The following is a 27,770-nucleotide window of genomic DNA, read 5'->3' as shown; positions in this document are numbered from 1 at the left end:
TACCTAAAGTAGACTTGAATAATGTCCATGAAGCCTAACCTACCTCAGTTAGAATGGGTCTTTTTTTTGTTAGAAAGCCGTGCACTATTTTAAATGGTAAATGTCTGTAAATTGTCTGTTGATGAAACTGACTCCAAAGCAGTATGGTCTTGTAAGCATGGCAGACATGGCTTTTACATCTTTTCACATGTAGCAAATAATGCTAGAGTACTGTGGAAGAATGCCATGTGGATATCTAATTAAAAATCACATCATCATACATAAATACAAAGCAACTGAAATTTGGGGATTATTGGTAAAATTATACTTTACTATTTTTTTTTTTTTTTTTTTTTTTTTTTTTTAAGTGCTGGGACACTGGGGCCAAGTAAGGCAGCCATTGATGGGGCTGGGAGACCGGGCAGGAGTCGGAGGGTACTCAGGGCAGCTGGGGGAGCAGGCAGTGGATGGGGCCTGGTAGAGATCCCCCATGGTCTCCTCCTTTCTCCTCAATGTCCCCCTCCTCCGCCCCCTACTTATTGGCATGGAGCCTGGGTACAGATCCCTGCAGTGGTGAGCGAGGACTGCCCAAATCGCCAAATCTTCTCCGAATCTTTTCCAAATCAATTCAGACCTTTTTATTGGTCTCCCAGCTCAATTTGGATTCAGAGATTTAGCTACCGAATTGGGCTGAATCTCCTCCAAACCGAATCAGCAACCGAAGCTTCACAGAGCCCTAATACCTGGTGCACCAGAGAATCGGGCCCTACTTGTGTTTTGCTAAGCTAAGCTAAGAGCGAAATAATGGTTTCTTATAACCATTGATTTACTCTATAGCAGCGGTTCACAGCATTTTATGAACAGTAGGCCAAGGCAATCCAGTTCAGTTGCAAGGTGGGGTAGTGCTTCTGACCTGGCCACTGGTATGGTCACATCTCCCCATGGCATAGGTAAAGACCCCCAGCTCCATGGACCAAATAAAATGGCCATAGATTGCTGACTCCTGCTCTAAAAAGAAAAAAAAGAGTCTATGCATTAAGAATGAAAAAGTGTAATTTTGCTTGTAACCACCCCCAGGCATCCGCACTTATTTTGTTGCTTTGTCCTCATTGTGTGGGCTCTTTGTGACCGAGATTATTTCTCTTTATTGGCTTATCTAATCTCTTTTCATGTTCATAAACTTTTATTGACAGCAGTGGGCTTCAGATCAGGCAGTAAATGTATGAAAGGTGCCTGACACGCTTGGAGCACTACTGTAATATAAATAATAATAACTCTTCCCAGATCACCCTATTGAAGATAATTGTTGTCTCAAGATGGACAGTAGATACCCAATTACTTTTACTTCCCTGAATATGCCCCAGCGCCCTGGTTGAGAATCACTGCATTTGGGTAGTCCATGGAATCCTGGGGTTCCACAAAGAGATTGGGGGTAACAGCGGGGTGATCTGGGAGGTGGTGCATCATCACTGGTGGACTGAGTCTCCTGGCTCTTGTCAGCCTTTAGGATTACATTAGGGGTTTTGCAGTAGAAGAAATGATACAAAAGGATTCTTTGACTTTAGGAAGCTTGAAAACCACTAATAGCTTATGCAATCAGACTGAAATTAAAGATTAGAAATAGAAATGGATTTCTGTTTTGAAACTAAAATATTATGTCTTTATTAGATTGAAATTCAAAATAATTGGGTTACTTATAAATGTGAAGTCAGTTTAGATTCAAAATCTGCTATGAACTCAGCTCCTTCAGGCAGCTCTCATTGCAGGAGGGGGCTGATGGTAAAGTCTGTATCAAATATCTCCCTTCTAGCATTCATACCATCGCAGATGTGACATAATAGCATGTAACAACATGTAGTTTTTATTATGTGTAGTATTATTATTAGGCAGAAGTGAAGTTTACAGTCTCTTTAAAATGAAAAACATTTTACTGAGAGTTTATTGACACTTTTTAATTGAAAGAGCTATTCCCTTTTGGGCCTTTTAACCAAAACAACTATTTTCATACATTTTGGGGTGTTTTTTCGAGTTTTTGAAACAAATGACATTTTTTTAAATATCAGTTTTCAAAAACTAATTTTTCAGTTTTCTTTTAATGGGGAAACATCTCTGAAAGAGAGCTTTTGTAGAACTTGACACGAACTGTTTCATGCTAAAAAGATTACTGTGTCAATGAATGACTAATCGCATAATGATAATTAGGCTTAAACTTTATTTTAGCAATATGGAGTATAATGAGAGCCCTTAACATGTTTGAATCACAAAATGGCATGGGGAACAGCACTGTAGGAATGAAAAGTGTGTTTCTGAAACATTTTCAGGGCTACAGAATGTAAGTTTGCATTGCAAACTGCCAAAATCATAATCGTTTACTTCATAATTTGATTTAGTCTGATAAATATTTCTTTATCATAAGAATTTTATAGGTCTGTTGCAAAGTCTGAGTGACAGACATATTTTTCATTTACTGCTCTCTTTACTGCAAGACAGAAATCACAAACACTAATACATACATATTTTTAATTATATTTTGAAAATTGTCCTTGGTTTGGAAAAATGTCCTGTTTTTTTTACCTTAAAGCTGATTTTTAGGTATAAGTTTATATACAGGTGAGAAGTGGGCAGCGGAGTCCCCCAGGGCTCGGTCCTTGGGCCCGCACTGTTCAATTTCTTTATCAGCGATTTGGACAATGGGGTGAAAAGCAACCTGTTTAAATTCGCTGATGATACCAAAATTTGGGGTGAGGTGAGCACACTAGTAGGGAGGGAAAGACTGCAGCAAGACCTGGATAGGTTACAGGGGTGGGCTAACAAAAACAGGATGCGTTTCAATACAGACAAGTGCAGGGCAGTAGTAACCAGTAAGTAGTAACCAGTAAGTAATAAGTAAGTAATGCTTATAAGATGGGAAACTCCCTTCTTGAGAGCACGGAGGCAGAAAGGGATCTTGGAGTCATTATTGACTCCAAGATGAACGTGGGCCGACAATCCAAGGTCACGGTTGGCAGGGCTGACCGGACCTTGTCGTGCATCTCAAGCAGGGCCAAGGATGTGATCCTCCCCCTCTACGCGACACTGGTCAGGCCACAGCTGGAGTACTGCGTCCAGTTCTGTGCGCCCCACTTCAGGAAGGATGTGCACAACATTGAGAGGGTCCAGAGGAGGGCCACCCACATGATCCAGGGACAACAGGGCAGACCCTACAATGAGAGACTGCGGGACCTGAACCTGTTCAGCCTTCACAAGAGAAGGCTGAGGGGGGACCTGGTGACCGTCTATAAACTCACTAGGGGGGACCAGAAGGGTTTGGGAGAGGCCTTGTTTCCCCTAGCACCCCCTGGCATAACAAGGAATAATGGCCACAAGTTGTTGGAGAGCAGGTTTAGATTAGACATCCGTAAGAACTTCTTCACGGTCAGGGCGGCTAGGATCTGGAACCAACTTCCAAGGGAAGTGGTGCTGGCTCCTGCCCTGGGGGTCTTTAAAAAGAGGCTTGATGCCTACCTGGCTGGAGTCATTTGAGCCCAGTTTTTCTCCTGCCCAGGCAGGGGGTTGGACTTGAAGATTTACAAGGTCCCTTCTGGCCCTACTTCTGTGATTCTATGATACAGATATTTGTATTTGAACTTAGCTTTGGTAGCAGTTATCCTTTGTTTGTACCATAAGAGGTGTTCCTGAAGCTTATAAGAATAGGTTAGATGAGGGATCAGCAACCTGAGACCCACAGGCTGGATCCAGCCCACAAAGGAACTCGGGGAAGTCCTACCTAGCCTGGGGCAGCAAGGCAGTTTAGGCAGTATGCAGCTGCACCAAGCATCCTGTCCTCTGTGCAGCCCTCCCTAATGTTCTCTCATACCTGTGCTTACCATTGCTGCAGAAGGACTGGCAGCAGGAGAAGTGCAAGCAGCTTGGGCACTTCAGGAGGCAGAGATTTGCATATCATGGCAGAAGGCCAGGTAACAAGTTCTGGACCTTCATAGCTGAATGTTGCCAAGCCCTGGGTTAGACCAACACCTGTCTGATAGTTTAGATACAGATTCTCCTGCCTTGACCACATGCTAGACTAAATGGTCTCCTGAGGTCCCATCCAGCCCTACTTTCCTATGATACTATGCAATGAAGGGAGAGTCATATCAACTGACATAGTTCCATTGATTGCAGTGCAACTTAAAATGACTTCTATCAATTCAGAATCTGACTTCAAATGTTTCTATGCACTGCTTACACATTTTGAAAACAAATCAGAATAGCACCGTAGTGATGATATTTATAGTTATTGTTGGAATTTGCTTTTGAAATAGTGTGGTGACAATATCAGGCATATTTTTGAAGGTTGTGAGGTCCTAAGAATACTTATGTTTAAAAATCAGTATTTTAGTTTTGGCTAAAGGGAGCATGCATCTTAAAACAAATTCCAAATGAACAAAAATGAAAATGAGCTGGATGGCAATATTTTAATTTGGTTATATCTTGTGTGTGTTCCTTGTGTTTATTTTTCAGGCTGTATGGCACACCCCTGAACATTGACTTGTGGCCTGCTCTTATGGTAGAAGATTTGATTCCTGGTACAAGAGTGGGACCAACTCTCATGTGTCTTCTTGTTACACAGTTTCAAAGGCTCAGGGATGGAGATAGGTAATCAGATTTGCATGATGGTTTGCCCTGTATAATACAGGTCTAGTCAGATTCAGTACCTGCAACATCCTGCTTCATGGGTTGGATTGACTGATACGGTATACGTACATTTTGATTTCATCCTAATTGTAGCTTGAAAGAGTGCAGGGAAGTTAGGACATATCACCATTTCATTAGTAAGCTTGGTACATTTGGTAATCTGAGAAGTGATGCGACTAAAATAATTCACCCTTTACATTTAAAAAAACCTGTTTTGACTAGTCTTTGTGCAATTCATAGTAGGTCGAAACAAAAACCTCTAAACCTTTTGGTCATGTGCTTTGATCCCAACCATTAGCTTCATGACTAGTGTTTATTGAATCAGAAATTTTAAAAAATGTGATGTGCTACAAGATGCTGATTAAAACATAAAGGAATGAAAGAGTAATACACTTTAAAGCAGAAGCTTTAACCAGTGAGAACTTTTCAAATACAAAACAGTTTTGGTGATCAGTGTATGGTTCAATGCCTTAATGCCATAAACCAGTAAATCTTCAGTGTAACCTCTAGGACTCAGTTGTTCTATGCGTCTTCTTACTCTTCAAGTTCTGAGAGAGAATTATGGTTCTCCAAATATTTATTAGTTAGCAAAGGTCTCCCCTAAGGCTATTAAGTGCAGCAGTAATAACCTTTTTCCCTCTGAAAGCTGTTCCTTTCAGTATTTTATCTATATTAGAAACCAGCCTCCATTGCAAAAAAACTAGATGTTTCAGTATTGTTTCCTAACTTTACATTCCCATTCTTCTTTTTGCTAAAAACTGGGTACCCAGGATGCTGCAAAAAAAAGTCAAATAACCTCTTTCCCATATACCCTGTCAATTTTTTTCAGAAGGAAAAAAAATGTTTTTAAGTTTCTAAATGGGTAATTGTTTAGACCAACAGCAGTCCTTCCAACACAGTTAGGAATATTTCAACTATACGGCCAAGAATGCAAGGCTGCAATAAACAATGGATTATATAATAGGTACAGGATAATTATTAAGTTTTTCATTCTGAGGGGAAGAATCCCTGGGAGAGCCCCTCATGACTGCAATGGAAGGAACCTGGAAATGGTGAAATCATTTCTTCTTTCTCTCAATGTTTTAGTTAGGATGGAGAGTTATTAGCCATGGAGTAGCCATGATGGTCCTGGAAATATACAACAAAGATTTTGTTGGTCAGATCGTTCATTGGACCAGCTATTGAGCTGTGTCCAACACCTCTTCTTCAACTATGTAGGTGGTCTTGGGAAAGATGTAACCAAAAATATTCTTGCCCTCTTTTCTCAAGATATTCTTGCCACTGTACCTTGGAGCCAAAGGAGGAGGCATGGAGGGGAAGTACTTTAGGAAGGCTAAGCACAAGTATTCATCCTCCCTACTTACCTCCAGACACAAGGATTGGCCATTTTTCTCCTATTCCATCTAACCAGACCCTTCTTTATCACTGAATCAGTAGAGCAGAAAGGGAGCAGACATCTTTCTGTAAAAGATGTTAATACTGGGCCATAACCTTCAGTCCTAATTCTGCGTGCACACCTCTGTTTTCTCATGACTTTACTGCTTCAAGAAAAATGTGATTTCTGCACCCTCTTTTCAATTAAGATTATTTTTAAAATAAGGAGTTAGACCCAGAGGATCTAAGCAAGACTGTTGCATCTTTTAAATTAAAAGTTATATGTTTTTGTTTTACTAGCACAGTACAGATGTACATAGGGCTTTACAGATGGCATGAGAATACACTGTCCCTGAGTTTACAGTCTAAAGGCTTGGACCTGAAAAATGCTGCATGTTGATAATACTCTGAAGTCAGTAATCATATGTGAACTTATCTATAGCTGGTTAAAAATTAATTGAGCAAATATTTTGCAAAAATTGAGTTTGTTTTCATTTCAAAGTGTTTGAAATTGATGAATGCATCCTTTTTCACAATTTAATTTGAAGTCTTAATTGCAAGTCAGATTTCCCCTATTTAATTTATTTTGTTTTCAATAACAAACACCAATAATTATTTTTGTAGTGTCTAAGCTAATAATTTCAACTAATTTTTTAATTACATTTTAGGAAAAATATAAACCATGCAATTTTTCATGGATAACAAGAAATGATGATAGTTTTTAGAGGATAATCATTTTTAAAATGGTGTTTTTCAACCAAAAAACTGCCATTTGACAAACTTTTACTGAATTTGCTCCTTTCAAGTTAAAGTTCTGATTGGGAAATGCATGAAAAAATAAGGAAGGAGAGTGGGATGTGACATTTCATCTGGATGACTGGGGTAGATAGGATGCTTGTCACTTAAAGGATGCTGTTTGCTTTTGTTTTTGACAAGCATTTTTGTACATTGATCATTTTAATTCTTTAAAAACAGAGTTAGAATCTTGAGAATTGCCAAAATGTATAATATCAAAAAAGTTTAATATTAACATTAAAAGTGGAAACCCTAATTTGAAACCATTCTAAAACATGGTTAACTTCTATGCAAAACAACTGTGTGAGTTAATAACTTCTAAGGCTCTGATAAAAGGCAAGCAATTCAAGTACATGTAACTGGAAAACAAAACTCATCCACATCGTGCATTCTATGTGTTCTCTTATAATTGCCTCGCTATTACCATTTGGCATGTTTACCTCTTCAACAGCAGACCTGTGATATTGTTGTATCTTTTTGCCTGCTGACTAGGTTCTGGTATGAAAATCCTGGAGTGTTCACAGCAGCACAACTCACACAACTGAAGCAGATTTCTTTGGCACGGGTACTCTGTGACAATGGTGACAACATCCAGCAGGTTCAGCCTGATGTCTTCTTAAAGGCAGACTATCCTCAAGGCTATGTAAGCTGTAGTGACATACCAAAAATGGATCTGAGAATGTGGCAGGACTGTTGCGAAGGTCAGTAATAACCAGGGCAGCAGAAGGAAAAACTGCTTCAAATGTACAGTCCTAGAGCACCTCTTTCTTTCAAATCTTGTGTTTTTATTTTTTATTCTTTTTTAGTGATTATAGGGGCTGGTTGCTAAGTAAAGCAGAGAAGGAAACATTTTGAAAGAGTGATTTGAGTTTAGACCTAGAGATCCTCGTATGCATCCTGTGGCATGCATATCCCAAATGGCAGACACCGCTGTTGATTGTGACAAACGTCAGATCAGGCAGGAAGTGGGAAGAAGAGCAGAAGAATCAGGCAGGGAGCAAAGTGGCAGGGTCTGGTGAGAAGCAGAGTGGCAGGCTGAGGAGAGGGTGAGAAGCAGGTTGTTGGGGGACAGGGAGAGATGCAAAACATGTTGGGGCTGGGAGCAGCAAGGTAGCAAGATCAGGCTGGGAGCGAAGCAGGAAGTGGAGAGGGGAGGAAGGGAGCAAGAAGTTAAGTCAGATCAGGGTCCCGCTGGAAGCAAAGCAGGAGGTGGGGATGGACAGAGATCATTTATGCAAGGAGAATCAGAGACCTTTTCTTCATTTGCACTTAAGATCTGTTACTTCCACCAAGCAAATAAGCCCCATGGTTTGTGCACAATTTTGTAATTTATTTAGTTTCAGTTTTCCACAATATTTAGCAACTATATAAAACAGAATGGGAAAAAAGGCTCCCTAAACTCAGTGCTTTTAAAAGAGTAACAGGAACTAGATTTTCACTCGTTTTTAATTCATGATATCTCAAAAAAATCTTTTTTCCTCCTGTGAGCTTCCACAGATGTTGACCCATGGAAGATTCATAGGTTTAGTAGGCTGTGTATTCAAATGCTATTCCCTGAAGTTGAGGAAGCATCCTTAAGTTTCATTAACTTCAGAAAAATAAGCATGCCCACTTATATTCTTTGCTGAACTGGGAATATAACTAACGAATAGCTATAGTGGCATCTACTAAGTTAGGTTTGTTATATCTGTCCTCATCATGGCAGCATATTCCTGTGCCTTATTTTGCGCAGGGTTAAAAGGCTTCAAAGAGCATTTCCCCTTTCCTGTCTGTTTTCACCTATGCACAGAAAGTGCTTTTTAAAATTCAGAGACTGATTTCTGGTATTTCCCTTCAAAGAGGCAGAGAAAAGTAGGGCAATGACTGGCTAAGGAGGAACCACAGCTATTGCATTATTAATTTTTCACATACTTAATTACAGTGTGTGTACTAACCCTGTGTGCCAAGAAGTTGTAGGAGGCTTTTTTGTTTGTTTTTGTTCAATCTAAGGTCTCATACTCATTGGGTGCATCCACATGAGCTGTTAATGTGGCTCAATAAACTGCAGTGCAGTTTGCACCAGAGTCAGCTGCTCCTGGGAGCAGCATCTTCATATGCACCCAGGACTGCAACAGTTTGGGGTGGGGTGGAGCAGCCCCAGGTTGGCAGCAGGCTCGGTGGGGGTCAGACCCAGGCTCCAGGTAGCGGTGTTGGGCGGCAGAGGGGCTGGCATGATCACATTGCATCGAGTACTGAAACTGGAGCCACGTGGCCAGCCCAGGGCTGCTCTACCCTGGTTCAAATTTCTGCAGTCGAGCCTGTTGCCAGCCTGGGGCTGCTTCACCCTGGCTCAAACTTCTGCAGTCCTGGTCACCATTGACACATATATTTCTGCATGGTAAATGATTGCTCCATAAGATAGTATTGTCTCTGACAGTACTGTTTTATGGCAGAGTTAATTAATACATTGTGCCTTAGTACAGTGACCCTTTCCTGTAGCGCTTATTAGTCAACTCCACAGTTGACTAGTTAGTGCATGTGTCGATGCACCCAGTATGTCTATATTTCATAGTTTCATAGTTTCTAGGGTCGGAAGGGACCTGAGCAGATCATCTAGTCTGACTAGATGATATTGAGGCTTTGGTTCTCTATTTCACCCCCTCTTAGGCCTTAAGAGAGAAGTCTGACCTACCAGGTTCTAAGAAATGGAGATCTTTTGACTTGCTAATGCATAGGTAGGTTCTTTTCTGGCTGGGGTGTATGTACGTTGGAAGCAAGTGCTGCAGGAGTTTGAGCAGGTTCTGTAACCATGAGGCTGCACGACTAAGGTGTGAAGAGTTTATTTTACTAAAGCTAGCAAGAAAGGGAACACATTCATATACCTTAAGTACAGTGGCATAAAAAGTTACATCTTAAAGTGAAACAATAGTAGTACTTATTTGGATTCCTGGCCTGGGCAGGGGTATGTGGAGGGGCATTCAATTGAAAAGTAGGGCTGTTCAGGCCTTGCTTTCCTTTACTTTATTCTAATAAAAACAAATGGGAGCTTGCAGCTGTGGATGAGCGCTCAGGCTCTCTGTCCAGTTTCCCCACCAGTCCCTCATAGACCTTGCTCTAGTTTGTAAGGTCCAGCAGTCACACCCTGTACCACTGGTTCCCCAGCATGCTGCCATTTTACACAAATCTCCTGGGAGGAAGGGAAGTTTCTTTCCAAATCTCTCATGTTCCTGATTTGTTATACAGCTGCTGCTTCTCAAAACTGATCATGTCTTTTGCCAGGTCTTTTCACAGGAATATGAACTTGCTCCCTACCTGCTCAGAAGGAGATGTACAGTGAGGAGGCAGTTTTTGGAGAATGGTGTTTTTTCTTGCTCAACATGTTCATCAGGCAGTCCCAAGAGAGGAGCTTATTTGTTTGAGTTCACTGTTTGTAGTTAGCTTTTCTGCTTTATGAAATCACATAAGCCCAACAAAGTTAGGAATCTTAAATTCTACAAAGGCTTGTCACTTATAATACTTTAGACGCTGCATATCTGGTGTTGGCTACACACACTCTAAAGATATATTAATTCTATTATTCCCTTCTTGCATACACACAGTAATGCAAAGTTAAAGTTACTATGAAGAAAAGTTTCATTTATCAGTTTGTATATCTTTTTTAAAACTCAATGGTCTCAATGGGCATTTTAATATCTTCCCTTTAGAATTATAATTTTCTGCATTAATACCTACTTTGGTCACTACTGTCTTAGGAATCTAGTAATGGAAACAAAATAAAGCAGAAATAATCAATCTTGTGGTGTGGGCAGTCTCTGTATGTAGCACACGTGAGATCAGGGAAGAGAAGAGGATCAGTTTTCAGGGAGGGTACAAGCTTACCTTGGGACACACTTACCAGAAATGATGGCTCCCACTTTTATACACTAAAACTGAATTACTCATGACTAGAAAGAACACAGTTTTTTTTTTCTTACTGTCACTGGTAATCATCAAGGGCTAAAAAAAATTCAGAAATTTAGAGAATTTTTCTATGAAGTTTACAGAAAATTGGTCAAACTCTTTTTCTGAGTTACTGGCCCTTAGGTGTCTTAGTTTGAAACTCTAATTTTTGTCTAATGTTTGTGTCCTGTTATCTGACTTCAAGCTGTCCACATAGTTAAATCTTCTTGAAAAGATGAACTGGACATATTTATTTGAAGAAAAATTGCTTATAATGAAGTAAAATTATTAATGATTGTTGTCTTCTCATTACAAGGGTTTTATCATGTGTAGTACTGTACAAGGACTTTGTCTTTTAGTGGCAGTTTAGAGAGAATAGAGAGACTTTAAATACTTCACCACTGTAACAGTGGTTTTCCTGAAGCAAGATTTCAGAAATCACTGTTTTTGGATGTGGAAGGACTGAGGTTCTCTTCAGAGCTTTCCCAGTTTGTGTGGGCAATCAAGTAATAGTTGTGCGTTTCGCTGCAGCATGACTCCCAACTGTGTTTTTCTGGTAAGTAAGAAGTAAATTAGTCAAGCTGTTTTTGATTTGCAAGTCATTACCCTGAATATGAAGCTTCTCACTAGACATACTAATTGGTATAGTGAATGTGTACTTAATAAAGTTAGTAAGGCCTGAGAGAGAGATATTTAAGGCTTATACGGCCAAACAGTGCTTTACATAATCTGTGCAGGCCAAAGAAATGGGTAAAATATGAACTCTGTAAACAACTGCTTTGCTCCAAATGGCCTGAAAACCCACAGAGAAACAGTTCTGCTCAGTTTTATGGAGCATCAGGGAAAGAGAAAAGCTATTACATAGAATTTCAGTCTTCCTTAAGGCTATGGTGCCTAAAGTGAGCCATGGACTTCAGGAAGCAAATTATGCATTCAGAAGTCACTGTGGCCAAATCCTTGCCATTATGTCTGCACCCAGTCAAGTCATCAAAAGAGATCTGCTGAACCATGGGTGCCTCCTGAGTCTGGGGGGGGACCAACAGGGCATGACCAGTGGAGGGGTCTCCCAGCAGCCAGGTAATGACCGGGGGGGGGCGGGTTCCCCCAGTGCCAGCACTTGCGCCACCGATGTGCTGCCAGCAGAGCCTATTTCAGGGGGGCACTAGCACTCTCCATGGCCCCCTACCAGTCGGAGCTCTTACTGTCAGGGAGAGCACCAGTGCTCTCGGGGGCGGGGGGGGGTCCCCCCACCTCTCCTCTAGGCGTCACCAATGTGATAAAGAGAACTGTGTAGGGTTCTTTTTGGACCATTGTTCTAGACAGTGGAGAAGGGCTTCTCTTCATTCATTTCCCAGAGATTCCCTCTGCCCACTTGTTCATTCAAGCTGATCATACTGTTCTGAAACTTAGCAATGGAAGAAGGAACCTGAACTTTTGTAGGTGTTTGCTGTATTCTCATTTAATTTTTTTTAATAGGTCGGCTTCACTAGGTTATAGGACACATGAAAGGGAACAGAAACTAGCTTTACCACAAGCGGACATGTGTAGCCTTATGTGGTATCCTGCGCAATGTAAGCTAACTAATGTACCGAAAGGGAGTATAGTTGAATTTGCTTCTTAGCTAGGCAAATTATCCCATGAATAGCTTCATGCTAGCATTGATAACTCTGGGCATTTATACACATGCTTTAGGAGTCGGGGGTAAGGTGCTTTGGGAGTGGGGGGAGAAGGTGCTCCGAGAGCAGCTCTAATTAAAGTGCCCAAAGTGTCACATGTATCAGCATGCCCTCACAGAAAGATGACAGCCGGGCACTTTAACTAAAACTTTAAACTGTGCCATTTTTCTGCACAGGGACACTGATACCCATGACACTGGAGTCTACTGGAGTGTGGTAATTAACACACTCCATCAGACTCGATTCATGTCATTACAGTGCATCGCAGCAGCCTTACTGTACATGTATAGGCACCCATTATGTCTCTTGTTTGTAATCACTCAGAATTGGGGATATTTCTTGGAATTGAGGAGGCGGGGGCAAAGCACATTAAGTCCTGGCTCATCAGAACATTTCTAATCTGCTAAACCAGGGGCTGTTGTAATTTGCATGTGTCCATAACAGCTGCTAGATGGCCTTAGAGTTAGGAACAGCCTTGGATGTTTTGGGATGGTTGGCTTCAGCCTCAGTTTTGTCACCATCTTCCATGTGTTTAGACTTCATCTGGTGATTCAGTCAAATGATTAGGCACCAGTCGTCAGATGTTGATAACCTGTGTGCAGAATTTCCTGTAAGAGAGAGTCTGTTCTCTCAGAAGTAGGAAAGATCTGCTGGAGGACTTGTTGAGTGAGGCAGTGATAGTTGTATCAGGGTGAAAAGATCTGATACATCTCTGGAGGACCCAATGAGGGATAAGGGTCAGAAGTGACTAGAGAAAAACCCCCCTCTGTATTGGCCAGAGAAAGGTAGGCTTTGTTGGTTCTACCAGGAGCACAAAACAATAGGAAAATCTTAAAGATTGTATTGGAAGTCTGAGTGGCATCATAGGCATAGAGTGGACCCATGATTTATAATACAATATACTGCTGAATTTGAAAGACGGAGAGATTCTAGCATTTTGTTATTTGGCATTTTATGTTAATAAGCCAGTCCCAAGAAGGAAAATGGGTTTCAAAAGTACTGGTTACGATAGTGTGTTTAAGGAGAAAAAAGAGAGAAATTAAGACAGCGCCAATGTCTGACATTGAATGAGGTTGTAAGTAAAACCCTGCTCCTGTGCTCCCAGCTCAGCCAAATCCCAAATTTGCTTTCCAGGTAAAACCTTGGATTTTAAGGTTTTTTCGAAAACTCATGTACATGAACAATACGTTGTATGGAAATCCTTGTTATCTAGTTCAGTGAAAGAAATGTTGAGTCAATATTTGCCAGGTTTTCAACTTGTTAATGCACAAAGGCTCAAAACCCAGTGTTTTAAAGCTATTCTTCTGGCTATAGAGTCTTGTTTAGAAGCATTGGTGAGGCCTTACTTGAAGTATTATGTCCCATTTTTGGCACTATGCTTCAGGAAAGACATGAAACAACTTGAAAAAGTCTAGCAGAAAACAACAAAAATGATTAGAGGTCTAGAAAGCATTATTTATAAGTAGGATGGCCATATTATTTTAAAGGAAATCTGGGGCACTGCTCCTCCCCACCAAGATAACAGCATTGCTGCAGGCAGGCAGGGGCATAGGGCACAGTTAGTGGGGAATCACTGTGGCATGGTGTGCCAGGTGGCAGGCGACTGGGCAAGGCTGCTGCTGCTGTGCAGGAGCGAGGCAGGCAGACTGGAGCAGGTGCCACACTGCTGCCCACATATGCCTGGCCTGGCTTCTGAACAGCAGCTGGATGCAGGGGCTGGGCTGGGCTGGGCTGGGCTGGGCTGGACACTGCTCCAGTCTGCCTGCCTTCCTCCTGCACAGCAGCAGTGTTGCCTGCCCATCTGCTTGCATGCCTGGTGCACCATGCCACTCTGCCCACCAAACTATGCCTTATGCCCCTGTGATTCCAGGACTTTTGCTTCAGTTTTCACCAACTGGCTAAGACCAGCCTATGAAATCTCAAACTGTCTCGGACAAACTGAGACATATGGTCAACTTATTTATAAGGAATGTTTTGAATAGCTGGAGTTATTTAACTTGGAAAAGGGAGTACTTTGATAAATCTTCAAAAAGGATTATGAAGATTATAATGACTGTAAAGAGGATGGTGATCGACTAGTCCTGTGTTCTCTGTCAACTCTTATATTCCAACGTGTATTTTTACAAAGTTTTAGCATTTATAGTGTGTACTGAATGTGGGTCCTTGCCCTGCTTTACTACAGAGATTCAAACAAGTTGTTCTGAAACAGCAGAAAGGCAAGTCTGAGACAGTGCCTTATGGCATATAGTTAAATATAGCAACTAAATTCAAAATCAAGACTGAAAACAATTTTATGGCTTAATTGTCTCATTAAAACTTGCTATGGGCTGTGGAAGTGTGACTTTCTACAACCAGCTTTGAAAAGATCCTTCTCATTAGTCATGCAGCAGCTTTTAATAGAATGAATTTATTAGGGAAATGCTTAGTAATCTAATGCATGTCTTAGTATCTAAAAAAATCAATGTTCATTTGTCAGCAGTAATCTTGAGTGCTGAAGACATAATCTTGTAGATATGTATATATATAAAAAATGGAAACATAGATCTCCCAAATACCTTAAAACCTCAAATTGTAAACTTCATGTGAAACTTCCATCTGGAAATTACAAGGACAGATGGTTGCATAAATCTCACAAGAAAATATACATCTGCCAGTTCTTTGTATAGTTTCATAGTTTGTAGGGTCGGAAGGGACTTGGGCAGATCATCGAGTCCGACCCCCTGCCATGGCAGGAAAGAGTACTAGGGTCAAACAACTCCAGCAAGGTATACATCTGGCCTCCTCTTAAAGACTCCCAGGGTAGGAGCCAGCACTACTTCTCTTGGAAGTTGGTTCCAGATCCTGGCCGCCCTGACAGTGAAGTAGCACCTCCTGATATCCAGCCTAAATCTACCCTCTGCCAGCTTGTGACCATTATTCCTGGTCATTCCTGGCGGTGCTCGGGGGAACAGGGACTCCCCAATGCCCGCTGTGTGTGTATTTGAGAAGAATTTATTTAATCAACTGGCATGGTTGCTTAGCGTGTCACTTGTGTCAGTATAACACGTAGATTGCTGTACTCATAGTGCTCTTTCATTTCTAGGAGGCACTGGAGGTAATAATTTCACTAAACAGATGTAGTATGAATGTGGATTTTAATTGCACCCGGCAGAAAGGTGATGAGAAACAACCAGTTTAAATTATTAGAGGTGGATCAATTGAATAACTATTCCTGGGCCTATATGGTTTGCCTTTTGCCTGGAATATGGATCTTCTGAATGAAGCCAGATTGTGACTGGCATTTACACATTGTATGAAATGGTTATAGCCCTGAAATGGTCAGCTCTGATCATGCCTCCCCTTCATGTGTGCACATATACACATGGTACGTGCAAAAGGCCTTTCACAGTGAGTTCTTTGCAACTCTGGTTGCAACTGTGTTACAATAAAAGGGGATGAGTGAGGTCAGACCACATTATTTGCTCCTGGGGAGCCCTGATGGTGTAGCTGAGAATTTTCAGTGTAACTGGCATCTCAGAATGGGACTATCATTTTTTAATCTCTCTGGGATTATTTTGACAGTATTTCTTTTTCTGCAGTCTAGTGGCTGCTATACCATAATTTTGCCCCATTGAAAAACAATATATATATTTTTTCATAGAGAATCTGATGGGCCAATTGGCAAATCTTTCTAGTCTATGAGATTTCTTCCTGATCTTTTGAGTCAGTTTTACCTTTCACCACAAAAATAATCTCCTTGATAATTTTATCCATCATCAACAGGTTTAGGAAGGTTTTTGCCAAAAACCGTGGATTGAGCATAGTAACTACATATGGTTTCCCTTTCCCCGCTATTGTAACAAATACTTATTAAGTGCAGTATTCTTCCCCTTCTAATGCCTGTACAACTGAGATTTGAGTTTGAGGCAACCTTTGGCTAATAGGTGCAGGCCTTTCAACTCAAGCTGTGTGGGATCCAGCTGGCAGGACATACTGAGTGACATCATTCTATGGTAATGATATGCTATTCTTATTACAAAGAAACTTTAAATTATGGAGACAAATAGCATCATTCCTTGAAAACAATTTTATACCTTTTATTTACTTGCAGACACATATTTATGGACCTCATTCAAGTAAAGTGTAATCCATGATACTTCCAAGTGCCTCTTTAAAGACACTTGCATCTGAATTGCTCATAATGGGGAAGTACATCTTCTAATATCTGAGAAAACCTCTTTTTATTAGAAAAGGTCAAGATGTTAAAAAACTAGATCCTTGAACCATTGAAGTTCTTGGTTTAAAAGTTAAAGCACATTTTCAGTGCTTAATAAGTAGTTATAACTTATCATCATAAGGAATCAACTAAAGAATTAATTTAAACTAATCCTTGTGTAGGGATTAAGGTTGGTCTGTCTATCTAGTTCTTATTCTAGTCCAGTGACTATCAATGGTAAGTAAAGAATCTGTGCTTCAAATGTAGTGATCACTTGCTTTCAGGATAGGAATTCAGTTCTAAGAAGAAGTGCTGAATTTCTTGATTTTAAGCTTCTTCGTATATGCTGAAGTGGCAAGGCTGAGACAGGGAGAGGACCAGAAGAATACTGACATCAAGATTGTGTGAGGAGATGGTAGTGTTATCTAGAGTGAAACAAATTGGGGGGAAAGGAGGGGGCAGAGAAAGAAAAGCATGTATTGAAGAGTCATCAACATGGTATGTTGCCCCTGGTTGCTCAGAAGCTGGACAACCATAATATAAAATACTCAGGCAAAGTTCTAATTAAAATCGTCTCTCCTTGAATTTCAAAGTTTCCTTGATAAAGTATTTTTGGGGTTTTATAAGCCTATCTTAATCCTTTGTTAAATATATATTTGATTTATTTAGTTTTAGTTAAATATGGAAAGATGTTTTGTGGCCAAAGAATAACTTAGTGGAATTTTGTAGTTAAATCAGCAGATTATACCTTTCTTCTTTCTTTTTGTTTTAAGAAACCATAACAGTTAATTATATATACATTGCCAAAATCAATACTCCTAGTAGAAGCAGTAGATTGCCAAAATATCTTGTCATGTCTACATATGATACAGCATACATATTTAATTGTCATTTCCATCCTGGCAGATGGATAGTGAGCACAATTACTAATGTCTGGTGACTAAAGCAGGGGCAAAATGTTTTAAAAGTGTTGGAAGCTTGTGAGAATATTTTTGTGTTGTTTTATCAAAGCAAATATTGCAGAGCACAGTATTATTGCACAGAAAAAGCTATATATACCTCATACCCCTATGAAAATCATTAGAAACAAAACTTAGAGTAGAACTCCTAAATCTCTCTCCTGTAGGTGTGAGTGGGTTATGGCAAGTTCGGGTTTAATAAACACAACTTCTGTATTACTGGTATTTAGGAAAGTAGGGTTGGAAGGGACCTCACACAATCATCTAGTTCAGCCCCCCTGCTCAAGGCAGGATCATCCTTGATTAAACCATCTTAAACCAAAGTGTCTGTCTAATCTGCTTTTGAAAATTTCCAAGAATGGAGATTCCATAGTATTTCTAGATAGCCTATTCCAATGCTTGCCCACCCTCATAGTCAGAAAGTTTCTCCTAATCGCCACCCTAACTTTCTTCCCTTGAACTTTTTGAGGCCATTGCTACTATTCCTATCTATTTTGTTGGTCCCAGGACCTTCATAAATAAATGACTCCAGCCACAAGTGGGAGAAAGAGTGTTGTCAGACTGACAGGCACAGAATATATTGTGAACGTAGAGTAACACTATACATGCAGTAGCATTAGAAGATTCAACCAAAAATAACTTACAAATTTAGCTTCAACATATTCACGTAAGTCACATTGCCTTCTCGCATTTTGAAATGATAGTGGCATAACGCAGACTGTAGTCCTCTCAGGTGACTTGCATTTCCCTTTTGGGTAACGTCAATCACCTTTTTGACTGCTTTCAGAGAATGTGATGCACTCTCTGTTATGACAGGCTCACATCTGCAATTTCTTTCCTTGTGGTCCTTGGACACAGTCCTAAGGAGATGGCCCTTCTTCATCCATGTCAGATTTATATGTCTCCACATCAGATGTAGGTGGCTCAACACCTGACAAGTCAGCATTGCTAGTATCTGGTATAGCACTAGTGGTTTTTGCTGTAGGTTGCAAAATTAATGGCCAACAACAGGTGAGACTTCAACTGTTGCTGCTATACTGTGTTAGGTAGTCATGCATATAGATTGCAATTTGTCAGTGTGGCGGTGCCAAACGATATTAGGTGCCACTTGCACTGCGAAGGATGAAGGATCTGTTTGTGCAATCACATCTGCAGGCTGCCATTTCTTAAATCCTCAGTAATCATGGGCCAAAGCATTTTGGTCTACATGTAGCTGCAAAGGCACACCCGTTCCTCTTGTCATGGCCTGACTTATCTGGCAATTTCTGACATACTGCTTCAAATCCACTTATAGTAAGCCCAACCGTGACCTGAAATTCCGGCCCATAAACAGCACTGCCGGTATCTTACTCATTGCAGCATGCACTGTATTCTGGTATGCTAGCAAAAAGCAGAACTGTATTCTGCTGTACTGCCACAACAAGGATTTGACTCTGAAAAATTTGCATTTGGTACTTTTTTGCTCACAACCCTCTTCAAGATGTTCTAATACTCTCTTCAGATTTCTCAGATGTTCTTCACCTTTTTCCCAGTTGCAATAATATCATCCAAATAACACTTGGAATGCCTTATAACTCTTGATCCACTGTTTTCTGCCACAGAGCAGGAGGGGAGGCAACACCAGACACTATTATCACTATTCCCTTTTGTGTATTTCCATCCCCTTTAAATCTTCTTAAACTTCCATCAATAAGTAAGCTTCCACTAAAACAGTTTTGCTAAATTTCTCCTCTCCTTCTCCTCCCCCCCACCTGCCCCAGTGTGGCAAAAATATCTTCATTTTGAGGTAGGGGATATTTACCAGCTTTCAACATAGGGTTTACAGTAAAGTGGCACTACAGGCATGCCCCATTGACTCCAGGCTACTTTTGAGAGAATGTCTTCTCTTTCTAGGCAGTCCTGTTCCGCATTTACCTTGGCATGCAGGCCCTAAGGAGCTTAGGTGAGTTTTGTGTAACTTGGCCTGGGCATTTTCATCTATTATTATCCTAGCTTTAATGTGCTTTAAAGTTCTTGTGACTTCTCTGAACACTTCAGAGGCCTGTTTTAATGTCCCTTCTGCTTGTTGTTTAGCTGTTTCTGTGGTGAACTTTGAAAGTGCCTGCAGCATCTTTATGCTCTTCCAGTCCAGGGAATCTTTTTTTAACCATTCTTGACCCCACCAAGTGGGTCATTCATTTTCAATGACATGCATGTCTAAGAGGTGCTACTTATATTCCTTGGGCACTTACATCACACCTTCTAGCACAGTCTTTTAAAAAAAAAAACACTGGGACCTCCATCAGTTCCTTATTTTTAAACATTCTAGGGGTTTTCCTAGCAACCCACAGTCTCAGCTAGATGGCCAGTATTCATTTGTATTCACATGATATAGTTACTCCATTCTCACTATCTATCCCATTCTATTACATATTACCTTTTTATTTCCTTTCCTATTCCTTACTGCACTCTCTTCTTTATTCTTAGCACAGCACAGTGCCTGCATATGTCCCTGTTCACTAAAGCTTTGCCAATAGCATTCTGTAAACCAGAAATTACTTGAAGTGTGAGACCCTTCTCCACACCAATAGCATACATCAGGCTGCTGCCTGTCCTGGCTCTTCCATTGCATATTTAATGCTCATTCATTCCTATTTCTATAGGCACTCCTGCATGCAATTCGATGGCATCCTTTGCTGCAGTTTTTATAGTGATTCGGATCTCAGCAGTACATTTGAAGGTGAGGTTTTCCTCTGTAATGCATTTCTTTTGTATGGCTTCATTAAGTAACCCATACACAAATCTGTCTCTTAGGGCCTCATTAAGTCCATCCTTAAAATTGCAGTGTTCTGACATTTTCCTTAACTCTTGTCACAAAAGAGAATAGATACACCTTCAAACTTATTTCTTTTATGGAACCTGAACCTTTCTGCAGTAATAAATGGGTTAGGTGCCAGATGCTCTTGAACAATTTAAATTAATTCCTTAGGTTTTGCTTCCTGGCTTTTCTGGGGCAGGCAGGCTGTGCAGTAAACTATGTGTTTTTCTTCCCATTTAACTAAGTAATGCCACTACATGTTTCCAAGGGGGAATCTCATTACTTTAAAAAAACTGCTCTAGCTGCTCTGTATATATAGGCTAGTCTTCCAGGGTGCTGTCATAAGTCCCAGTTGTTCCAGTATTAGTACCCATTTTGGGTTCCATCAAGTTGCAAGTACTCATAATTAAAGTGATTTTTTTTAGGTTAATTTAATGCATGCCCCACTCATGGAATCTTACTCTTGTTACCAAATGTTATGTTGGTCCCAGGGCCGTCATAAATAAATGATTCCAGCCACGAGAATGGGAAAGAGTGCTGCCAAACTTTATTTTGAAAAATAAAGTAAGATTATACATGCACTGGCATTAGCAAACTCATCAGAAAATAACTTGAGGCCTCTGGCAGACATTCAGTTGAAGGTGCCATGGGATCTAATGCATGATCCCAACAGTCACACTTCCTGCCATGCTACACATGCCTGGCAGAAAGCAGGATTGTGGGATTAGGAATTAGATCCCAATCAGGCCAAATTACACTGCAGGGGGAGCCCCAGGATCATGATCCCATGCTCCCCCTGCACTGACAAATAGCAACCCAGTCATCTGATCCAATCTCCAAGCCTTAGGGGTGCACTCAGGCCCTTGACTCCAGTGTGCCCCCTGAGGTTGGGAGCTCTGATCAGCTGTGGCTCTCCAGCCTGTGGCCTCACCACAGCCCATGACTCTAATGTGCCCTCAAAACTGGGAGACATGATCAGCTGCTGCACCCCAGATGCTGGGAGTACAGACCAGGTAATCTGTGCTCCCAGCCTATGGGGTAAAGCAGAAGGTCTTGCTGTATCCTAGTGGCTAGGAACAGCAGCTAATCAGAGCCCCCTGCCTTAGTTGCACATCGGAGCCATGGACTCTGATGCACCCCCAGGACTGGGAGAAGCAGTCAGCTGATCTGCACTTCCAGCCTTGGAAGTGCATTAAAGTCAACGTCTCCCATGCACTACTGAGACTGGGAGTCATTGATGCCTGATGCCTGGGCACATGTGCAATTTAAGGTGCAACAGGAGCCAGTCACAAAGTTATTACACAAAATGCATGATGAGGAATGGAAAAGTACTGAAAGGAGTGTATACCTGTTGGGTCAGGCTGCGGGGGAGATGTGATGTGGGTAAAGGCCGAGCGAGAATAACACTGCGGCCTTCGAGATAAGCTTATCAGGAGACAGCTTGAGAAAACTCACTTAGCTCAGCCAGACACCAAGACGAGTTGCTATCAGACTGCCAAGAGCCTGGTGTGGGGGGCAGGTTGACCTGTATGTGATTTATCAGTATATAAAGCAGCCTGTGTTTTACTCTCATTGAGCATCAGCTGTCTCTCGCTGTTCTCCCGTGGCCATGTAAAATAAAGTGCTTCTGTTAGCCAAACAGTGATCCTGTCTGAATTTCTACATCATGCATAGCAAGGCTTATTCCTTGTTTTTATTGTGCCATAATTGTGTTAACATGTAGCCAGGTTACTTAAGATGCAATTAACTATGGCATGGAAAAAAGCCCGTCTCCATCTTGTCTGTAATTGCCCTTCAGATATTTGAAGAGTCTTATCAAATCCCCCCAGTCTTCTTTTTTCCAAACTAAGTAACCTGAATTCTTTCAGTCTTTCCTCATAAATCTTGCCTCCTAGGCCCCTAATCATTTTTGTTACTCTGTGCTGGACTCTTGCAAATTGTCCACATCTTCCTTGAAATATGGGGCCCAAAACTGGACACTTTTCTCTTAAGTGTGAACTTAATTTCATTGTCCAAATCATTATTGAAGATATTAAACAGTACTAGACCCATGATGAACTCTTGGGGAACCCCACCCCCAACCAGACATTGAACCACTGATGACTACTCGTTGAGTACTTCATTAAGCCATGTTGTACAAATGAAGGCCTTACCTTATTGTAACAATTGTCTTGCCTTCTGTTCAAACATAGTGGGCAGGAACAGGCTAGCCACATAAGGAAATGCTCTTCTACTTTAGTCTTTCTGGGGAAGGACTTTAGATCCTTTGGATTCACATTTCAATTTGCTGATCAATATCACAATTTCTATAGTATCATGTTGTTATAGGTTAGATTCTCAATGAGGCTTCTAAAATTGTAACTCCATGTCATGTGCTAGCAATGATTTTTGTACTGAGATATAGATCTGCAGCTAATAACCCTATTTGCCAAGACATTTTTCTTAAATAAGGAAACAGTTGTACAAGCAAAATTAACAATCTTGTTATTAGAGGTCTACTTGAAAATGTAAGCCCTCAACAGTTAGGCCAGCCAGCTCAAAAAGAGTGATCCTGATGCTTTAGAACTTTTTTATAAACTCACCATTTGGCTTTCATAGTTTTTCAGTTTTTTTCCCTCTCATTTTTGTATCATTGTAACATGGTACAGCATCTGTTATAGTAGAAAAGCACTCTATATGTTGTTTGTTGCATAAAATAGTAAAATCTGACTGGGTTACCCATAAGACAGATTTTTTAAAATAGTTTTGTCCTTTCTTTTTCCAGTGAGACAGTCAACCTTGATTAAAAGAAGGAAAACAGTATGTAAAATACAAAAAGATATAAAGTCCTAATTCAAAGAAAAAAATTGAGGTATATATGTTTAATTTTAGGCACAGAAACAAATCAGTGGAGCTTGAGAACAAGCCTACTTAAGCTTTATCTAAGCAGCTGGACAAAGAGTTTCTATGCACTTTCTCTGTGAAAATTAGTGTTTCAAGAATCACATCAGCCTGAATTACTGTGTTCACAGACTGTAGGACACGGGGACAATTCAGGACTCTGTCACACCAGTTTCGGCGCAAACGATCTGCTAAATACAGTTATTCCAAACAGAAGAACAAAGCAGATGTACTGAACGATACTAATAGCAGGTATGTAGATGTGAATCAGCAATATTAAGGGACAAAGAATAAGACATGTTTGCACATAAAAGATTTTGGGTACACTTGGGACTTTAGAAGCTCTACATTTGTTAAACTTTTATGTACAGAAAATGTACACAATATGAAATTTCAAATGTGTTTATTTTTGTAATACAAGAACACCATTTTTGAACTGTCTGTTATAACTTGAGGTGTATTCTGTTAGAACACGGATGATGATTCTCTGTTACAATACTATTCTTGTCTCCTTATTTTAATTTCTAACTAAATTTGAGCTTTACATGTAACCTTTACAGTGCATTTGATTTGATTAGTAGAACATGGTAAGGTGAATGTAAACAGTGTGGTATTTACAGCTGAAAACTGCTCTAGTTATATAAATTACTTGTAATGGTACAACATCTTTAAAATGATGAAAAGCACTATAGTAGCTGTTTGGAGGTACTGTATTCTTATTAAGCATCTAAGAAAGAGTTTTCGTGAGAGATTAAATTTGGAAAGAAAAATACTTATTTTTTTGGTGTCAATAGTTTATATAATCATTCCTAATGATGAAGATAAGCATTGTAGATTACAAGAAAATATTTAGAAATATAATACATCAAACTCAAATGAAATAAGAACCAGATGGAGAAATGTGATACCAACATTTTATTTTGAAAGGCAATAGAAGTTGCCAGATTAAAGGATAATGTTGATGATTTCTGTAGGTTTTCAGTAATTAGTACTAGTGTTTTATGAGCTACTTGACAATACTCTTTCATGGCAGATGGCTAAACATAGATATATCAAACGTAAAGAATCTGATTCTAATGAGTTTTTGGTACTGTTGTATGAGGTAGGATATGTCTGTATCCCATAGAAGGTTAATTCTTCAAGCCTGATTACCTACTGCCCTACGTCTTGAGCACCTGTGTATATAAGTATTGCATAGTAGATAAAAATAACATTAAGATCAGAATTATCCACTTGGTATACAGAAGCAGCTTTGATAGTATCATATGATTGGCACAAATGTATTGTACATGTTTCTTCAGGTATGTTTTGTAGAGATCTGGAAGCAGGTGGCACTTGTAGTTTAAAATCTAAGTGGCTCTCATTTTAGAGCATAGTAACATTGTGAAGTTAGATAATCACAATTATAATCTCATAGTCTTGGACAAGAAAGAAAATATAGCAGCTTTTAATTGTTTCAATCCCTGCCCCATGGGAACATTGGCAAATATGGGTCTGATTCTCTTCTGACTTTTTTTATATCTTTTTTACATGATGGAAAGTTAAACTACTCTTGATTTGCACTGAATTGAGCTAAAGAAGAATTAGGGTTTATATGCCTTATGATTTTAAACATTTTTCTAGGTTTCTATGAAATAAAGATAAGCTTGTAAAATATTTTTCCCTTGTGTGGCACATCTGTCTGGAATGAAAAATGAGGCATTACTCTCTTTCAGATTGTTACCATCTTGATTTTTAACATAGATTTTTATGATGATAATCTGTGGGCAAGAAAGATCTATTTTTGTCCTCCTTGTATGTAGTTGGTATAACAGATTATCTTTTGCTGGCTAATTCAGTACTAGTTTGGGAGAATTATGTTTAATTACACTGAAGTTATCTTTAGTGCTTGGCGTACTTTTTTCATCTGATTTATTCTATTATTTTGTTTCCCACCAGAGGAGCTTCAGAATTTGTGCAGTGGTTTATGCCTGATTGAATAAATGGAGATTAAGGCTGAGAGTAGAAGAAATGTATGGATTTGCATTATTTAGCATTTGTCAAGTTTAGCGTCTGAAGTAACCGAAATAAGAAAATGATATTGGGGATTTCCCCACCCAGCCCAGAGCTGGTTAGGAGGTGCTCTAGAAGTGGGACAGCTCCTGGCCAGCCCCTGGCTGCTTGGGGAGTTCCTTGTCTAGTCTGGAGCTGCCCCAGAAGCAGGACAGGCCCCAGCCAGCTCCCAGCTATGCAGGGGGAAGCCTTGCTAGGCACGGAGCTTGTCCCCATGGGGACAGCTCTGCATTGGCAGCTGTCTCCTGGCCCCATGCACAGCAGGAATGATGCTGCAGCTGGCAGAGCTGTCCTGGCCCTGTTCACATGGAGACCAGCCTTATGTTCCCTGCGGAATCCTGGGCTAGCACCCCGCAGGAGCCTGGAGCTCCCTTAAGTGCTTCAGGGGACCAAAGCAGGGTAGGAGCACCCGTTGGTGATGCATAGGGGGTGCACATGAGTGCATGTGTACCCCCTGAGTGTGACAGTGCATCCCCTGCAAAAAGGCACTGCCAGCAGCGCAGGCAGCCGCCACTCACCACCCCCGCCCTTGAAGTTGACACTGCTGGCAGCATCTGCAGACAGTCCACAATTGCTGCTGGCCACCGCCGACGCTGCTGCCATCTGCAGGTGGCTGTTGACCACTGGTCAGCACTCACCAGCCCCGCTCTGCCCCACTGCCAACAGCGCCGCAACCACCAGCGGGAGCTCCCTGCTTGCCTCTCACTGTGCCGCCACCTGCAGGAGCTTGCTGTGCCCCCTGCCAGCCTCCGGGGGCACGTGGCATTCATGGGAGCACCTCTCTACTGGGCTGCTCCCAACAGAGAGCATGTGGAGATGTAGAGATGCACCCAATGTGATCTGCAAACACTCTCTTCTCACCAGGTTGCAACCATTTTCACCCCCTCCTTTTCATGTTCTCACATAGTAATGGGAAAGGATTGCTGGAGATAAGAAGATTAGAGGAAAGTGGGGACTGATAATGAATTTCACTTTTTCAACTTGCATATTTAATTTTCAAAACCCAATTATATACGGGCTTTGTGATTGTGAATATGACAGAATATATTCCCTGATTTCACACAGAGCAGAAGTTCTATAATAATCTTTATACAGAATCTTTGGTACAAAGCAATCCTAAAATGCCTCTCAGAATTAGTACAATTATAGTTTTTAAATATTTATTAGTAATGTTTATATTAGTGCACAATATTTGAATGATGAAGGCACATAGAAATTTAAGGCCTACTTCTTATTTGTACTGAGGATATTTTACACCTTTCTGGAGTTCCAGAGTTGTCTTAAAGAGTCTATAGATTATATTTATGTATGCTTTGAGGCCTCTTTGCACTTTGGGTGGTGTCAAGTGGCCAGAATGTAAATGTGAATATAGGCTATTAGAAATTAAAAATGCATCCTGGATTATAGAGGCTGAGTGGAGTCCCTACTAAAGTTTGTCTCACTGTTCCATAAGTAGTTTCTTGTGTGCCACTCTTCAATAAGCCTTTAAAGATCTTCTCTAGGGCCTCCTGAATACATCTCAGACTCAACTAACCCTTCTTTTTCTTTCTTTACTCTCACTGGGTGCATCCAGACGAGCCTGCATATGCCTCTTGCAGCATCTCAAACCCCTTTGAGATCCTGCAAGAGGTACGTGCGGGAACAAAAAAATGTTTCCCTCACTGTAAATTTGCAGCGGGGGAGCAAAATTAGATCCCTAAATATCTAGGGGTCAATGAATACCCTGGGGGAAAAAACAGGTCAGGGCATGGTCCTCCACAGAGGCTCTCTGGCAGCCTGCCAAAGCATCTCTGTAGTTGGCCCTTTCCCCAGTCCTGAAGCACACTGCCTTCCATGCTGGGCAGGCAGCGGTGCAAGCTGCAGGGACCTAAACCAGGCTTCTACCAGGTAAGTAGGGGATTGGGGGAGTTGGAGAAGTGGGGAGGGGACCTTCCTGAGGCTGGAGACAAGCAGGAGAAGGAGCAGAGAGCAGGAGGCTGGAGACAAGCCCCTGGAGATAAGCTGGAGACTTCCCCTACTCTCTCCAGCCTCCTGCTCATTCTCTGCTACTGTTGGTGAGTGTGGGGGGGAGGGGCTGGGAGAGCAAGCAGGGAGCTGGGGGAATGAATGGAGGGCAGGGGGAATGAAGCAGAGATGGGGAAATGAACAGGGACAGGGGAAATGAATGGGGAGCAGGGAATGAACGGGGCATGGGGGAAAGAATGGGGGGCAGGGGAATGAATGGGGGCAGAGGGAATGAAGGGGAGATGGGGGGAATGAATGGGGAACAGGGGAATGAACGGGGAGCTGGGGGAACAAACAGGTGGGGGTAACGAGCCTCCTGCTTGTTCTTCTGCTCACCTCCAGCCTCCAGAGGCTAGAGAAGAGCAGGGGAATGAGCAGGGGGCTGGAGGGCACCACAGGGGCTGAGGGGGAGCTGTAGCCCCTGGGGGGGCCTGGGAACCTGCAGGCAGAGTAGTCTATGTGCAGTG

The 27,770-nt window shown here is 41.2% G+C and overlaps 1 protein-coding gene across 1 annotated transcript in view; it reads left to right on the top strand.

Annotated features, from left to right (window-relative positions):
- The window catches only part of PXDNL (peroxidasin like), a 407,402-nt gene that overhangs the window by 351,518 nt on the left and 28,114 nt on the right, over positions 1 to 27,770 (top strand). Inside the window, exons 19-21 of the mRNA XM_019527126.1 lie at positions 4,480 to 4,614; positions 7,315 to 7,523; positions 23,379 to 23,499. Of these exons, the coding sequence (XP_019382671.1) occupies positions 4,480 to 4,614; positions 7,315 to 7,523; positions 23,379 to 23,499 (465 nt within the window). The remainder of the gene's footprint in view (positions 1 to 4,479; positions 4,615 to 7,314; positions 7,524 to 23,378; positions 23,500 to 27,770) is intronic.

This window comes from Gavialis gangeticus, unplaced genomic scaffold (assembly GCF_001723915.1).
Source record: "Gavialis gangeticus isolate Ggan-Ray unplaced genomic scaffold, GavGan_comp1, whole genome shotgun sequence".
Lineage (NCBI taxonomy): Eukaryota > Metazoa > Chordata > Crocodylia > Gavialidae > Gavialis > Gavialis gangeticus.
The sequence above is the reverse complement of the archived record's forward strand: the minus strand, read 5'-3'. Positions and strand labels throughout refer to the sequence as shown.